General features: G+C 51.9%; 1 protein-coding gene across 2 annotated transcripts in view; it reads right to left on the reverse strand.

The window, feature by feature from the left end:
* agap3 (ArfGAP with GTPase domain, ankyrin repeat and PH domain 3) overlaps positions 1–16,804 on the reverse strand; it is an 805,117-nt gene that overhangs the window by 212,461 nt on the left and 575,852 nt on the right. For both annotated transcript variants that reach the window (XM_078215551.1, XM_078215552.1), the window contains exon 11: positions 142–310. In XM_078215551.1, the coding sequence (XP_078071677.1) occupies positions 142–310 (169 nt within the window). The remainder of the gene's footprint in view (positions 1–141; positions 311–16,804) is intronic.

Below are 16,804 nucleotides of genomic sequence, written 5' to 3' on the forward strand. Positions count from 1 at the left end.
GAATGCCAGTGAACCTCAGTCTTCAACCAGAGCCAATCTGAGACCAGCAATGACTGAAAGGTCTCCACTGCGCCCAGAGTAAATATACTCCCAACAACTGAGCATGCCAAAAGCACAAAGCGGAAAGGCACCAACACTTACCCTGATTCCCAGCCAGCTGCAGGTTACTCCTGTCCTTGGTCAGCCCATTGGTCTTGGGACTGGCACTCGGAGCATTTCCTGCTGTTGCCCGTGGGGGCCTCTTACCCGGGACTTTCACCGTAGTCCGCAGCAGATCGATTTCCTTGCCATGAACGTTCTGCATGTAATCCTAATGGGCAATAGAGAAAGAAAGATTATCACCTATAGCTGACCCTGGTGTGGCAGCATTACTATCGAGGCACACAGCTCAGCAACACCCAGGCACTGGGCAACTCGAGACAGCACCAAGTGAGGCCGCTGCAGGCTCAGTGAGGAAAAGGCAACTTCAGCCAACAATTGGAACAGTGATCTGGTTTTCTGTTTGGCTTTGTTGCCGTGATGTACAAGAAGCTTAGACAGCGCTGCAGGGCCTGACACCAGACTGCGTGCACACAGAGGTTACGAGGGGGTCACACGAATCGAATACCTTGTGCTAATGTCATGTTCATGGAATAAAAACAATTTGGATCAAATCACAGTGCTTTCAGAGTTTAGTGTTTGGGAGAATGTACATCACGTGGTTCAATGGAATCAACCCTATCACAGAAATTAAATGCCGGTTAGCTTAACTTCTGCAGTAGGGAAAATGCTTGACTCTATCATCAAGGAAGAAATAGCGAGACATCTGGATATAAATTGTCCCATTGGTAAGACGCAGCATGGGTTCATGAAGGGCAGGTCATGTTTGACTGATTTGGTAGAATTCTTTGAGAACATTACATGTGCAGTGGGCAATGGGGAACCTGTGGATGTGGTGTATCTGGATTTCCAGAAGGCATTTGACAAGGTGCCGCACAAAAGACTGCTGCATGAGATAAAGGTGCACAGTGTTACGGGTAATGTATTAGCATGGATAGAGGATTGGTTAACTAACAGAAAGCAAAGAGTGGGGGTAAATGGGTGTTTTTCTGGTTGGCGATCAGTGACTAGTGGTGTGCCTCAGGGATCAGTGTTGGGACCGCAATTGTTTACGATTTACATAGATGATTTGGAGTTGGGGACCAAGTGTAGTGTGTCAAAATTCGCAGATGACACTAGAGATGGGTGGAAGAGCAAAGTGTGCAGAGGACGCTGAAAGTCTGCAAAGGGATATAGATAGTGTAAGTGAGTGGGCGAGGGTCTGGCAGATGGAGAACAATGTTGGCAAATGTGAGGTCATCCATTTTGGTGGGAATAACAGCAAAATGGACTATTATTTAAATGGTAAAAAATTGCAGCATGCTGCTGTGCAGAGGGACCTGGGTGTCCTTGTGCAGGAATCTCAAGGAGTTGGTTTGCAGGTGCAGCAGGTAATTAAGAAGGCAAATGGAATTTTGTCCTTCATTGCTAGAGGGATGGAGTTTAAAAACAGCGAGGTTATGTTGCAGCTGTATAAGGTGCTGGTGAGGCCACACCTGGAGTATTGTGTACAGTTTTGGTCTCCTTACTTGAGAAAGGATATACTGGCACTGGAGGGGGTGCAGACGAGATTCACTCGGTTGATTCCAGAGTTGAGAGGGTTGGCTTATGAGGAGAGACTAAGTAGATTGGGACAATACTCATTGGAATTCAGAAGAATGAGGGGAGATCTTATAGAAACATCTAAGATTATGAAGGGAATAGATAAGATAGAAGCAGGGAAGTTGTTTCCACTGGCGGGTGAAACTAGAACTAGGAGGCATAGCCTCAAAATAAGGGGAAGCAGATTTAGGACTGAGTTGAGGAGAAACTTCTTCACACAAAGGGTTGTGAATCTGTGGAATACCCTGCCCAGTGAAGCAGTTGAGGCTACCTCATTGAATGTTTTTAAGGCAAGGATAGATAAATTTTTGAACAGTAAAGGAATTAAGGGTTACGGTGAGCAGGCGGGTAAGTGGAGCTGAGTTCACAAAAAGATCAGCCATGATCTTATTGAATGGCGGAGCAGGCTCGAGGGGCCAGATGGCCTACTCCTGCTCCTAGTTCTTATGTTCTTATGTTCCCATGTTCTTATTTTTTGACATCAGTTGCTCACAGCTCACATCCTCCTTGGATCCTCAAGTAAGACTCACATGATATTGAAAGGATATCAGAGAGAGACGGCGCAGCCCAGAGGCAGCACAGTCCGGAGGCAGCGCATTCCGGAGACAGCGCAGTCCGGAGTCAGTGCATTCCGGAGGCAGCGCAGTCCGGAGGCAGCGCATTCCGGAGGCAGCGCAGTCCGGAGTCAGTGCATTCCGGAGGCAGCGCAGTCCGGAGGCAGCGCAGTCCGGAGGCAGCGCAGCCCGGAGGCAGCGCAGTCCGGAGGCAGCGCAGTCCGGAGGCAGCGCAGTGCGGAGGCAGCGCAGTGCGGAGGCAGCGCAGTCCGGAGGCAGCGCAGTGCGGAGGCAGCGCAGTCCGGAGGCAGCGCAGTGCGGAGGCAGCGCAGTGCGGAGGCAGCGCAGTGCGGAGGCAGCGCAGTCCGCAGACAGCGCGGACTGGAGACAGCGCGGACTGGACACAGCGCGGACTGGACACAGCGCGGACTGGACACAGCGCGGACTGGACACAGCGCAGACTGGACACAGCGCGGACTGGACACAGCACGGACTGGACACAGCGCAGACTGGACACAGCGCGGACTGGACACAGCGCGGACTGGACACAGCGCGGACTGGACACAGCGCGGACTGGACACAGCGCGGACTGGACACAGCGCGGACTGGACACAGCGCGGACTGGACGCAGCGCGGACTGGAGGCAGCGCGGACTGGAGGCAGCGCAGACTGGAGACAGCGCCCACTGGAGACAGCGCGGACTGGACACAGCCCAGTTCGGTATCAGCGCAATCGAGGGTCACCTGGCCCGGGTTTCGTGCGGACCTGGCAAAGCCTCAATCCTGCAAAGCCTCAATCCTGCAAAGCCCCAATCCTGCAAAGTCCCAATCTGCAAAGCCCCAATCTGCAAAGCCCCAATCTGCAAAGCCCCAATCCTGCAAAGCCCCAATCCTGCAAAGTCCCAATCTGCAAAGCCCCAATCTGCAAAGCCCCAATCTGCAAAGCCCCAATCCTGCAAAGCCCCAATCTGCAAAGCCCCAATCCTGCAAAGCCCCAATCCTGCAAAGCCCCAATCCTGCAAAGCCCCAATCCTGCAAAGCCCCAATCTGCAAAGCCCCAATCCTGCAAAGCCCCAATCCTGCAAAGCCCCAATCCTGCAAAGCCCCAATCCTGCAAAGCCCCAATCTGCAAAGCCCCAATCCTGCAAAGCCCCAATCCTGCAAAGCCCCAATCTGCAAAGCCCCAATCCTGCAAAGCCCCAATCTGCAAAGCCCCAATCCTGTAAAGCCCCAATCTGCAAAGCCCCAATCCTGCAAAGCCCCAATCTGCAAAGCCCCAATCCTGCAAAGCCCCAATCTGCAAAGCCCCAATCCTGCAAAGCCCCAATCCTGTAAAGCCCCAATCCTGCAAAGCCCCAATCTGCAAAGCCCCAATCCTGCAAAGCCCCAATCTGCAAAGCCCCAATCCTGCAAAGCCCCAATCTGCAAAGCCCCAATCCTGCAAAGCCCCAATCTGCAAAGCCCCAATCCTGCAAAGCCCCAATCCTGTAAAGCCCCAATCCTGCAAAGCCCCAATCTGCAAAGCCCCAATCTGCAAAGCCCCAATCTGCAAAGCCTCAATCTGCAAAGCCCCAATCCTGCAAAGCCCCAATCCTGCAAAGCCCCAATCCTGCAAAGCCCCAATCTGCAAAGCCTCAATCCTGCAAAGCCCCAATCTGCAAAGCCCCAATCCTGCAAAGCCCCAATCTGCAAAGCCCCAATCTGCAAAGCCCCAATCTGCAAAGCCCCAATCCTGTAAAGCCCCAATCTGCAAAGCCCCAATCTGCAAAGCCCCAATCCTGTAAAGCCCCAATCTGCAAAGCCCCAATCTGCAAAGCCCCAATCCTGTAAAGCCCCAATCTGCAAAGCCCCAATCCTGTAAAGCCCCAATCTGCAAAGCCCCAATCTGCAAAGAGAGATCAGGAAACCAAGATGAGTAAAAAAGCTGCTTCACCTCAGCCTCACCAATGTACCCATCAGAGGCGCATCAGTTTATCAGAGTGCTGAAGGGACTGACCACTGCACAGTCCTTGTGGAGATAAAGTTCACTCTTCATAATGAAGACAGCCTCCAGCATCCTTCATCATCAGCTAAATGGAACAGATCGAACAGCTCAAAGCTGGGCAGCCACGGGCTATCGGCAGCAGGACAATTGTATAATCTCATGGCCCAGCACATTACCATCAAGCCAGGGAACAAACCCTGGTTCAGTGGGATGTATGGTGGGCATGCCAGAAGCTGGAGCAAAGCGATTTATCTGATGCAAAGCGTTCAGAACATGAATTGATAGCACAAATAGAAAGAAATGAGTTGAATCTGATAGCTTTTGCAGAGACAGATTTGTAAAGATGGGACATGAATATTCGAGGCTATTTGACATTTGAGAAGAACATATTCATTTCAGTGACTGGAACATGACGGAATTTCCTGTCCAGTTTGAGGCTGTACCTCAGTGACGGCAGCAGTCTAAGAGGGCATCGCAAGGGCAATTTGGGATGGGAAATAAAGGCACATTCGATGGAAGGCCAATGCGATTCAGAGCCTTTGGAGGGAAGGTCAGATTCATTCACCCGCTCCTGATGATGTATCATATGATTAACAACTACCTGAGTGACATGTGTTTAACATGTCGTCCAAAATTGGTAGCATCAAACAGTGATGCAATCTTTAAGAAGAACCCTCCAATAGTGCGGCGCTCCTTCAGTACTGACCCTCTGACAGTGCGGCACTCCCTCAGTGCTGACCCTCTGACAGTGCGGCACTCCCTCAGTACTGACACTCTGACAGTGCGGCACTCCCTCAGTACTGACCCTCTGACAGTGCGGCACTCCCTCAGTACTGACCCTCTGACAGTGCGGCACTCCCTCAGCACTGACCCTCTGACAGTGCGGCACTCCCTCAGTACTGGCCCTCTGACAGTGCAGCACTCCCTCAGTACTGACCCTCTGACAGTGCGGCACTCCCTCAGTATTGACCCTCTGACAGTGCGGCACTCCCTCAGTACTGACCCTCTGACAGTGCAGCACTCCCTCAGCACTGACCCTCTGACAGTGCGGCACTCCCTCAGCACTGACCCTCTGACAGTGCAGCACTCCCTCAGCACTGATCCTCTGACAGTGCAGCACTCCCTCAGTACTGACCATCTGACAGTGCGGCACTCCCTCAGTACTGACCCTCTGACAGTGCGGCACTCCCTCAGTATTGACCCTCTGACAGTGCGGTACTCCCTCAGTATTGACCCTCTGACAGTGCGGCACTCCCTCAGTACTGACCCTCTGACAGTGCAGCACTCCCTCAGTACTGACCATCTGACAGTGCGGCACTCCCTCAGCACTGCCCAGGAATCCAGAAATGAGAGTCTGTGACGTTGAGAGAATTGGGGAAAAGCGTTTTGCTGGAGGGTTTGGATGAGTTCAGTGGTGGGCTCTGAGAAAGCAAGAGTGCGTGTGCCTCTTTAAAACACAATTAACAAGCGGGAGTGGAGAGTAAATTAAAAGGAAAAATTCCGAATCAGCAGATTGCAGCGAGAGTCCGTCAGAATGAGGCGGCAGCACTCTCTTTATTACAAGCCATAAAGCACTAATTTCTTCACAAGCCACCTCGCTAATTACACAGCCAGCGCACTCATTTTATTTTATTACTCGAATTAACAGGAAGTTCAAACCGTGTAAAGCTATTAAGATGTGTGATTAAGCCACATTCAATTAGTTTCTACAAACAATTTAATTGATGTTGCAGATAGGAATGAACAGAAGGTGAATGTGTGAATTACTCGGCTGTCGGAGAGCAATTCGGTCTCCATCGTCCCCACGTCAACAATCTCTCTAAAAACACAATCTCTTATTCCAAACTACTGCTGATTAGAATACACTGCAATCTTACGTTTCTGGGATATTCCCCTCTTCCTAAATGGGTGAGGGAGGCAATTTTACAAAAAAATAATGTTATGACATTGTGAGAACAAATGAGATGAAACTGAGAGACACGTCAGAGAGTGTGGAGTCAGACAGACAAGAGAAAAGTGATATCTGAGATGCATGTCACAGGGTGAGAGAGTGAGTGTGGAAATGTGTGTGTGTGTGTGCGTATGTGTGTATATATGTCTGTGTAAGTGTGTATGTCTATATATGTGTGCGTGTGTATAAAATGTGTGTATGTGCTTGTGTGTGTATCTGTGTTGAGAGGGAATGCGTGTATGAGGGAGACAGAGTGAGTGAGTGTGTCTGTGAATGTGTGCGAGTATGAGCGAATGAGTGTTTGGGTGTAAGTCAGCGAGTGAGTGAACCAGTGTGTGAATAAGTGACTGGGTGAGTGTCTGCGTGAGTGAGCTGAGTGAATGAGGTGAGTGAGTGAGGTGAGAGATGTGTGAGATGAGCGAGTGAGTGAATGAGTGAGCTGAGTGCATGAGGTGAGTGCGTGAGAGTGAGTGAGTGAGTGAGAGAATATCTGAGTGAGTGAGTGAGAATATGAGTGAGCGAGTGAGTGAGTGAGAATATCTGAGGCAATGAGGGAGTGAGTGCAGTCATGAGCGAGTGAGTGAAAAAGCCAGCTAACAAGTGTGATATGAAATTAGTGAGTGAGGCAGAAGCTTGGGACTATCAAAGAACATTAGAAATATAGCTTCTATTGCTAAATTGCTCCTACCAGTAAGAATGTAACCAGCAACAACATACTGCTTTTCATTGGATAACTATTCAAATTAATTTTACGCAACTCATTAGGTACAGGAACCCTGGCTGATATCCCCCCTCTCTCAAACCCAGGGCCTGGGTGGGATTGTTGTAGGTGCAGACTCGATGGGCCGAATGGCCTCCTTCTGCACTGTCGGAATTCTATGGATTCTATGATTTCCTCTCTCTCTAGTCCAGGAGTCACTGAACAGTGATCAGCAGTGGGAACTGTTGAAGTGAGGAGAGGTGAGAGTGACTGCCCTTGACATCGAGGCAGCATTTGAGTGAGTGTGGCATCAAGGAGCCCGAGCAAAACTGGAGTCGATGGGAATCAGGGGGAAACTCTCCGCTGGTTGGAGTCATTCCTGCTGCATAAGAAGATGGTTGTGGTGATTGGAGGTCAGTCATCTCAGCTCCTGGACATCACTGCAGGGGTCCCTCAGGGGAGTGCCCCAGACCCAACCATCTTCAGCTGCTTCATCAACCACCTTCCCTTCGTCATAAGGTCAGAAGTGGGGCTGTTCGCCGATGATTGCACAATGTTCAGCACCATTCGCGGCTCCTCAGATACTGAAACAGTCCATGTCCAAATGCAGCAAGACCTGGACAATGTCCAGGTTTGGGCTGACAAGTGGCAGTAACATTCACACCACACAAATGCCAGGCAATGACCATCTCTAATAAAAGAGAATCTAACCATCTCTCTTTGACATCCAGTGGATTACCATCACTGAATCCCCCACTATCAAAATCCTGGGGGTTACCACTGATCAGAAACTGAACTGGCTAGCCATGCAAATACTGTGGCTACCAGAGCAGGTTAGAGACTGGGAATCCTGCAGTGAATAATTCACCTCCTGCCTCCCCAAAGCCTGTCCACCATCTACAAGGCATAAGTCAGAGGTGTAATGGAATACTCTCCACTTGCCTGGATGATTGGAGCTCCAACAACACTCAAGACGCTCAACAGCCACGAAGGAGATTGTCATCGACTTCAGGAAGCAGAGTGGAGAACATGCCCCTGTCTACATCAATGGGGACGAAACAGAAATTGTCGAGAGCTTCAAGTTTTTAGGTGTCCAGATCACCAACAACCTGTCCTGGTCCCCGCCATGCTGACACTATAGTTAAGGAAGTCTGCCAACACCTCTACTTTCTCAGAAGACTAAGGAAATTCAGCATGTCCACTACAACTCTCACCAACTTCTACAGAAGCACCATAGAAAGCATTCTTTCTGGTTGTATCACAGCTTGGTATGGCTCCTGCTCTGCCCAAGACCGCAAGAAACTACAAAGGATCGTGAACGAAGCCCAGAGCATCACACAAACCAGCCTCCCATCCATTGACTCTGTCTACACTTCCCGCTGCCTCGGAAAAGCAGCCAGCATAATTAAGGACCCCACGCACCACGGACATTCTCTCTTCCACCTTCTTCTGTCAGGAAAAAGATACAAAAGTCTGAGGTCACGTACCAACCGACTCGAGAACAGCTTCTTCCCTGCTGCCATCAGGCTTTTCTGTCTTTCTAATCCAGGAATCTCTGGACAGTGATCAGGAACAGGAACCCTGGCTGATTTCATCTCTCTCTAACCCAGGGGTCACTGGACAGTGATCAGGAACAGGAACCCTGGCTGATTTCATCTCTCTCTAACCCAGGGGTCACTGGACAGTGATCAGGAACAGGAACCCTGGCTGATTTCATCTCTCTCTAACCCAGGGGTCACTGGACAGTGATCAGGAACAGGAACCCTGGCTGATTTCATCTCTCTCTAACCCAGGGGTCACTGGACAGTGATCAGGAACAGGAACCCTGGCTGATTTCCCCTCTCTCTCTAACCCAGGGGTCAGGGGACAGGGATCAGGAGCAGGAACCCTGGCTGATTTCCCCTCTCTCTCTAACCCAGGGGTCAGTGGACAGTGATCAGGAGCAGGAACCCTGAGCAATGCTGAGCTGGCTGATGCTGTCCTGCTCCTCCATAAGTCACTGTTACAGTTCACTGGATCAACATTTCTATGCAACACTTCACAACAAACTATCTCACTCCTCATCTGAAGGATTCTTCAGTGTCGACTCGGCTTTGAGTGGCCAGAACACAGCAATAAATCATTCGCTTTAAGTAATTCAAAAAGTATTAGGAAGCTCATCATCCGTGCAATAAAATATAAAATAATAATTTATTGTCTATTAATTTCCATTTCTGTAGAACTATTGCTAATGACCATGAGGATTTAATGCTGTTTTTATAACCTCAACTGCACATTTAGATACATGAAAATGATGCAGTCATATGGAGACACAGCACTTAGAACAGACAAGCAGTCAAATCTTCAATAGCAGGCGAGGAGCATGAGAATGACAGGACCTCAAGGGCTGAACACCAACGAACACAGAGTATCCCAGAGGCAGCACACTGTGCAACATGTGAGACACAGAACATTACAGATAGGAAAAAGGCAGGGGTATCTGAACAGCTTAATACATGTAGTACATATCTCGGCAAGGGAACTAGCACAGAGAACTGTCAGAGTAAAGAAGCAACTGACACACCGCATAGGGACAGTCAGCGCAGTAACACAAACCGCACAGTAACACAGAGCGCAGTAACACACACCGCACAGTAACACAGAGCGCAGTAACACACACCGCACAGTAACACAGAGCGCAGTAACACAGAGCGCAGTAACACACACCGCACAGTAATACAGAGCGCAGTAACACTGAGCGCAGTAACACACACCGCACAGTAACACTGAGCGCAGTAACACTGAGCGCAGTAACACTGAGCGCAGTAACACTGAGCGCAGTAACACTGAGCGCAGTAACACTGAGCGCAGTATCACTGAGCGCAGTCACACTGAGCACAGTAACACTGAGCGCAGTCACACTGAGCGCAGTAACACACACCGCACAGTAATACTGAGCGCAGTAATACTGAGCGCAGTAACACTGAGCGCAGTCACACTGAGCGCAGTCACACTGAGCGCAGTAACACCGAGCACAGTAACACTGAGCGCAGAAACACTGAGCGCAGTCACACTGAGCGCAGTCACACTGAGCGCAGTCACACTGAGCGCAGTAACACTGAGCGCAGTAACACTGAGCGCAGTAACACACACCGCACAGTAACACTGAGCGCAGTCACACTGAGCGCAGTCACACTGAGCGCAGTAACACTGAGCGCAGTAACACACACCGCACAGTAACAAGGAGCGCAGTAACATTGAGCGCAGTAACACACACCGCATAGTAACACTGAGCGCAGTCACACTGAGCGCAGTCACACTGAGCGCAGTAACACTGAGCGCAGTAACACACACCGCACAGTAACAAGGAGCGCAGTAACACTGAGCGCAGTCACACTGAGCGCAGTAACACTGAGCGCAGTAACACTGAGCGCAGTAACACACACCGCACAGTAATACTGAGCGCAGTAACACTGAGCGCAGTAACACTGAGCGCAGTCACACTGAGCGCAGTCACACTGAGCGCAGTCACACTGAGCGCAGTCACACTGAGCGCAGTCACACTGAGCGCAGTAACACTGAGCGCAGTCACACGGAGCGCAGTAACACTGAGCGCAGTAACACTGAGCGCAGTAACACTGAGCACAGTAACACTGAGCGCAGTAACACACACCGCACAGTAACAAGGAGCGCAGTAACACTGAGCGCAGTAACACTGAGCGCAGTAACACTGAGCACAGTAACACTGAGCACAGTAACACTGAGCGCAGTCGCACTGAGCGCAGTCACACTGAGCGCAGTCACACTGAGCGCGGTCACACTGAGCGCAGTCACACTGAGCGCAGTAACACTGAGCGCAGTAACATACACCGCACAGCAATACTGAGCGCAGTAATACTGAGCGCAGTAACACTGAGCACAGTAACACTGAGCGCAGTAACACTGAGCGCAGTAACACTGAGCACAGAAACACTGAGCGCAGTAACACTGAGCGCAGTAACACACACCGCACAGTAACACTGAGCACAGTAACACTGAGCGCAGTCACACTGAGCGCAGTCACACTGAGCGCAGTAACACTGAGCGCAGTAACACTGAGCGCAGTAACACTGAGCGCAGTAACACTGAGCGCAGTAACACACACCACACAGCAATACTGAGCGCAGTAACACTGAGCGCAGTAACACTGAGCACAGTAACACTGAGCACAGTAACACTGAGCGCAGTAACACTGAGCGCAGTAACACTGAGCACAGAAACACTGAGCGCAGTAACACACACCGCACAGTAACACTGAGCGCAGTCACACTGAGCGCAGTCACACTGAGCGCACTCACACTGAGCGCAGTAACACACACCGCACAGTAACAAGGAGCGCAGTAACACTGAGCGCAGTAACACTGAGCACAGTAACACTGAGCGCAGTCACACTGAGCGCAGTCACACTGAGCGCAGTAACACACACCGCACAGTAACACTGAGCGCAGTAACACTGAGCACAGTAACACTGAGCACAGTAACACTGAGCACAGTAACACTGAGCACAGTAACACTGAGCACAGTCACACTGAGCGCAGTCACACTGAGCGCAGTCACACTGAGCGCAGTAACACACACCGCACAGTAACACTGAGCACAGTAACCCTGAGCACAGTAACACTGAGCGCAGTCACACTGAGCGCAGTAACACACACCGCACAGTAACACACACCGCACAGTAACACTGAGCGCAGTAACACTGAGCGCAGTAACACTGAGCGCAGTAACACTGAGCGCAGTAACACTGAGCGCAGTAACACACACCGCACAGTAACACTGAGCGCAGTAACACAGAGCGCAGTAACACTGAGCGCAGGAACACACACCGCACAGTAATACTGAGCGCAGTCACACTGAGCGCAGTAACACTGAGCGCAGTAACACACACCGCGCAGTAACACTGAGCGCAGTCACACTGAGCGCAGTCACACTGAGCGCAGTCACACTGAGCGCAGTCACATTGAGCGCAGTCACATTGAGCGCAGTCACACTGCGCGCAGTAACACTGAGCACAGTAACACACACCGCACAGTAACACTGAGCGCAGTAACACACACCGCACAGTAACACTGAGCGCAGTAACACACACCGCACAGTAACACTGAGCACAGTAACACAGAGCGCAGTAACACACACCGCACAGTAACACAGAGCGCAGTAACACTGAGCACAGTAACACACACCGCTCAGTAACACTGAGCACTGTAACACTGAGCACAGTAACACTGAGCGCAGAAACACTGAGCGCAGTAACACTGAGCGCAGTAACACACACCGCACAGTAACACTGAGCAGTCACACTGAGCACAGTAACACACACCGCACAGTAACACTGAGCACAGTCACACTGAGCACAGTAACACTGAGCACAGTAACACTGAGCGCAGTAACACACACCGCACAGTAACACTGAGCACAGTAACACTGAGCGGAGTAACACACACCGCACAGTAACACACACCGCACAGTAACACACACCGCACAGTAACACTGAGCGCAGTAACACACACCGCACAGTAACACTGAGCGCAGTAACACTGAGCGCAGTAACACACACCGCACAGTAACACTGAGCGCAGTAACACTGAGCGCAGTCACACTGAGCGCAGTCACACTGAGCGCAGTCACACTGAGCGCAGTCACACTGAGCGCAGTCACACTGAGCGCAGTCAGACTGAGCGCAGTAACACTGAGCGCAGTCACACTGAGCGCAGTCACACTGAGCGCAGTCACACTGAGCGCAGTCACACTGAGCGCAGTCACACTGAGCGCAGTAACACTGAGTAACACACACCGCACAGTAACGCTGAGCACAGTAACACACACCGCACAGTAACACACACCGCACAGTAACACACACCGCACAGTAACACACACCGCACAGCAACACACACCGCACAGCAACACACACCGCACAGTAACACACACCGCACAGTAACACACACCGCACAGTAACACTGAGCGCAGTAACACTGAGCGCAGTAACACTGAGCGCAGTAACACTGAGCGCAGTAACACTGAGCGCAGTAACACTGAGCGCAGCAACACACACCGCACAGTAACACTGAGCGCAGTCACACTGAGCGCAGCAACACTGAGCACAGAAACAGCGCAGTAACACTGAGCGCAGTAACACTGAGCGCAGTCACACTGAGCGCAGTCACACTGAGCGCAGTAACACTGAGCGCAGTAACACTGAGCGCAGTAACACTGAGCGCAGTCACACTGAGCACAGTCACACTGAGCGCAGTCACACTGAGCGCAGTCACACTGAGCGCAGAAACAGCGCAGTCACACTGAGCGCAGTCACACTGAGCGCAGTGACACTGAGCGCAGTAACACTGAGCGCAGTAACACACACCGCACAGTAACACTGAGCGCAGTCACACTGAGCGCAGTAACACTGAGCGCAGTAACACTGAGCGCAGTAACACACACCGCACAGTAACACTGAGCGCAGTAACACTGAGCACAGTCACACTGAGCGCAGTCACACTGAGCGCAGTCACACTGAGCGCAGTCACACTGAGCGCAGTCACACTGAGCGCAGTCACACTGAGCGCAGAAACAGCGCAGTCACACTGAGCGCAGTCACACTGAGCGCAGTGACACTGAGCGCAGTAACACTGAGCGCAGTAACACACACCGCACAGTAACACTGAGCGCAGTAACACTGAGCACAGTCACACTGAGCGCAGTCACACTGAGCGCAGTCACACTGAGCGCAGTCACACTGAGCGCAGAAACACTGCGCACAGCAACACTGAGCACAGAAACAGCGCAGTAAGACTGAGCACAGTAACACACACCGCACAGTAACGCACACCGCACAGTAACACTGAGCGCAGTAACACAGAGCGCAGTAACACAGAGCGCAGTAACACAGAGCGCAGTAACACAGAGCGCAGTAACACAGAGCGCAGTAACACAGAGCGCAGTAACACAGAGCGCAGTAACAGAGCGCAGTCACACTGAGCGCAGTCACACTGAGCGCAGTCACACTGAGCGCAGTAACACTGAGCACAGTAACACTGAGCGCAGTAACACACACCGCGCAGTAACACTGAGCGCAGTCACACTGAGCGCAGTCACACTGAGCGCAGTAACACACACAGCACAGTAACACTGAGCGCAGTAACACTGAGCGCAGTCACACTGAGCGCAGTAACACACACCGCGCAGTAACACTGAGCGCAGTCACACTGAGCGCAGTAACACTGAGCGCAGTAACACACACCGCACAGTAACACAGAGCGCAGTAACACAGAGCGCAGTAACACTGAGCGCAGTAACACTGAGCGCAGTAACACTGAGCGCAGTAACACTGAGCGCAGTAACACACACCGCACAGTAACACAGAGCGCAGTAACACTGAGCGCAGTCACACTGAGCGCAGTAACACACACCGCGCAGTAACACTGAGCGCAGTCACACTGAGCGCAGTCACACTGAGCGCAGTAACACTGAGCGCAGTAACACTGAGCACAGTCACACTGAGCGCAGTAACACTGAGCGCAGTAACACTGAGCGCAGTGACACTGAGCGCAGTCACACTGAGCGCAGTAACACTGAGCGCAGTCACACTGAGCGCAGTCACACTGAGCGCAGTAACACTGAGCACAGTAACACACACCGCACAGTAACACAGAGCGCAGTAACACTGAGCGCAGTAACACACACCGCACAGTAACACAGAGCGCGCAGTAACACTGAGCGCAGTAACACTGAGCGCAGTAACACTGAGCGCAGTAACACTGAGCGCAGTAACACTGAGCGCAGTAACACTGAGCACAGTAACACACACCGCACAGTAACACACCGCACAGTAACACTGAGCGCAGTAACACTGAGCGCAGTAACACTGAGCGCAGTAACACAGAGCGCAGTAACACTGAGCGCAGTAACACTGAGCGCAGTAACACTGAGCACAGTAACACACACCGCACAGTAACACACCGCACAGTAACACTGAGCGCAGTAACACTGAGCGCAGTAACACTGAGCGCAGTAACACTGAGCGCAGTAACACTGAGCACTGTAACACACACCGCACAGTAACACTGAGCAGTCACACTGAGCACAGTAACACACACCGCACAGTAACACTGAGCACAGTCACACTGAGCACAGTAACACTGAGCACAGTAACACTGAGCGCAGTAACACACACCGCACAGTAACACTGAGCACAGTAACACTGGGCGGAGTAACACACACCGCACAGTAACACACACCGCACAGTAACACACACCGCACAGTAACACTGAGCGCAGTAACACACACCGCACAGTAACACTGAGCACAGTAACACTGAGCGCAGTAACACACACCGCACAGTAACACTGAGCGCAGTAACACTGAGCGCAGTCACACTGAGCGCAGTCACACTGAGCGCAGTCAGACTGAGCGCAGTAACACTGAGCGCAGTCACACTGAGCGCAGTCACACTGAGCGCAGTCACACTGAGCGCAGTCACACTGAGCGCAGTCACACTGAGCGCAGTAACACTGAGTAACACACACCGCACAGTAACGCTGAGCACAGTAACATACACCGCACAGTAACACACACCGCACAGTAACACACACCGCACAGTAACACACACCGCACAGCAACACACACCGCACAGTAACACACACCGCACAGTAACACACACCGCACAGTAACACACACCGCACAGTAACACTGAGCGCAGTAACACTGAGCGCAGTAACACTGAGCGCAGTAACACTGAGCGCAGTAACACTGAGCGCAGCAACACACACCGCACAGTAACACTGAGCGCAGTCACACTGAGCGCAGCAACACTGAGCATAGAAACAGCGCAGTAACACTGAGCGCAGTAACACTGAGCGCAGTCACACTGAGTGCAGTCACACTGAGCGCAGTAACACTGAGCACAGTCACACTGAGCGCAGTCACACTGTGCGCAGTCACACTGAGCGCAGTCACACTGAGCGCAGAAACAGCGCAGTCACACTGAGCGCAGTCACACTGAGCGCAGTGACACTGAGCGCAGTAACACTGAGCGCAGTAACACTGAGCGCAGTAACACACACCGCACAGTAACACTGAGCGCAGTCACACTGAGCGCAGTAACACTGAGCGCAGTAACACACACCGCACAGTAACACTGAGCGCAGTAACACTGAGCGCAGTCACACTGAGCGCAGTCACACTGAGCGCAGTCACACTGAGCGCAGTCACACTGAGCGCAGTCACACTGAGCGCAGTCACACTGAGCGCAGTCACACTGAGCGCAGAAACAGCGCAGTCACACTGAGCGCAGTCACACTGAGCGCAGTGACACTGAGCGCAGTAACACTGAGCGCAGTAACACTGAGCGCAGTAACACTGAGCGCAGTAACACTGAGCACAGTCACACTGAGCGCAGTCACACTGAGCGCAGTCACACTGAGCGCAGTCACACTGAGCGCAGTCACACTGAGCGCAGAAACACTGCGCACAGCAACACTGAGCACAGAAACAGCGCAGTAAGACTGAGCACAGTAACACACACCGCACAGTAACACACACCGCACAGTAACACTGAGCGCAGTAACACTGAGCACAGGAACACAGAGCGCAGCAACACAGAGCGCAGTAACACCGAGCGCAGTAACTGAGCGCAGTCACACTGAGCGCAGTCACACTGAGCGCAGTCACACTGAGCGCAGTAACACTGAGCGCAGTAACACTGAGCACAGTAACACTGAGCGCAGTAACACACACCGCGCAGTAACACTGAGCGCAGTCACACTGAGCGCAGTCACACTGAGCGCAGTCACACTGAGCGCAGTAACACACACCGCACAGTAACACTGAGCGCAGTAACACTGAGCGCAGTCACACTGAGCGCAGTAACACACACCGCGCAGTAACACTGAGCGCAGTAACACACACCGCACAGTAACACAG

Source organism: Mustelus asterias, chromosome 7, assembly GCF_964213995.1.
Source record: "Mustelus asterias chromosome 7, sMusAst1.hap1.1, whole genome shotgun sequence".
Lineage (NCBI taxonomy): Eukaryota > Metazoa > Chordata > Chondrichthyes > Carcharhiniformes > Triakidae > Mustelus > Mustelus asterias.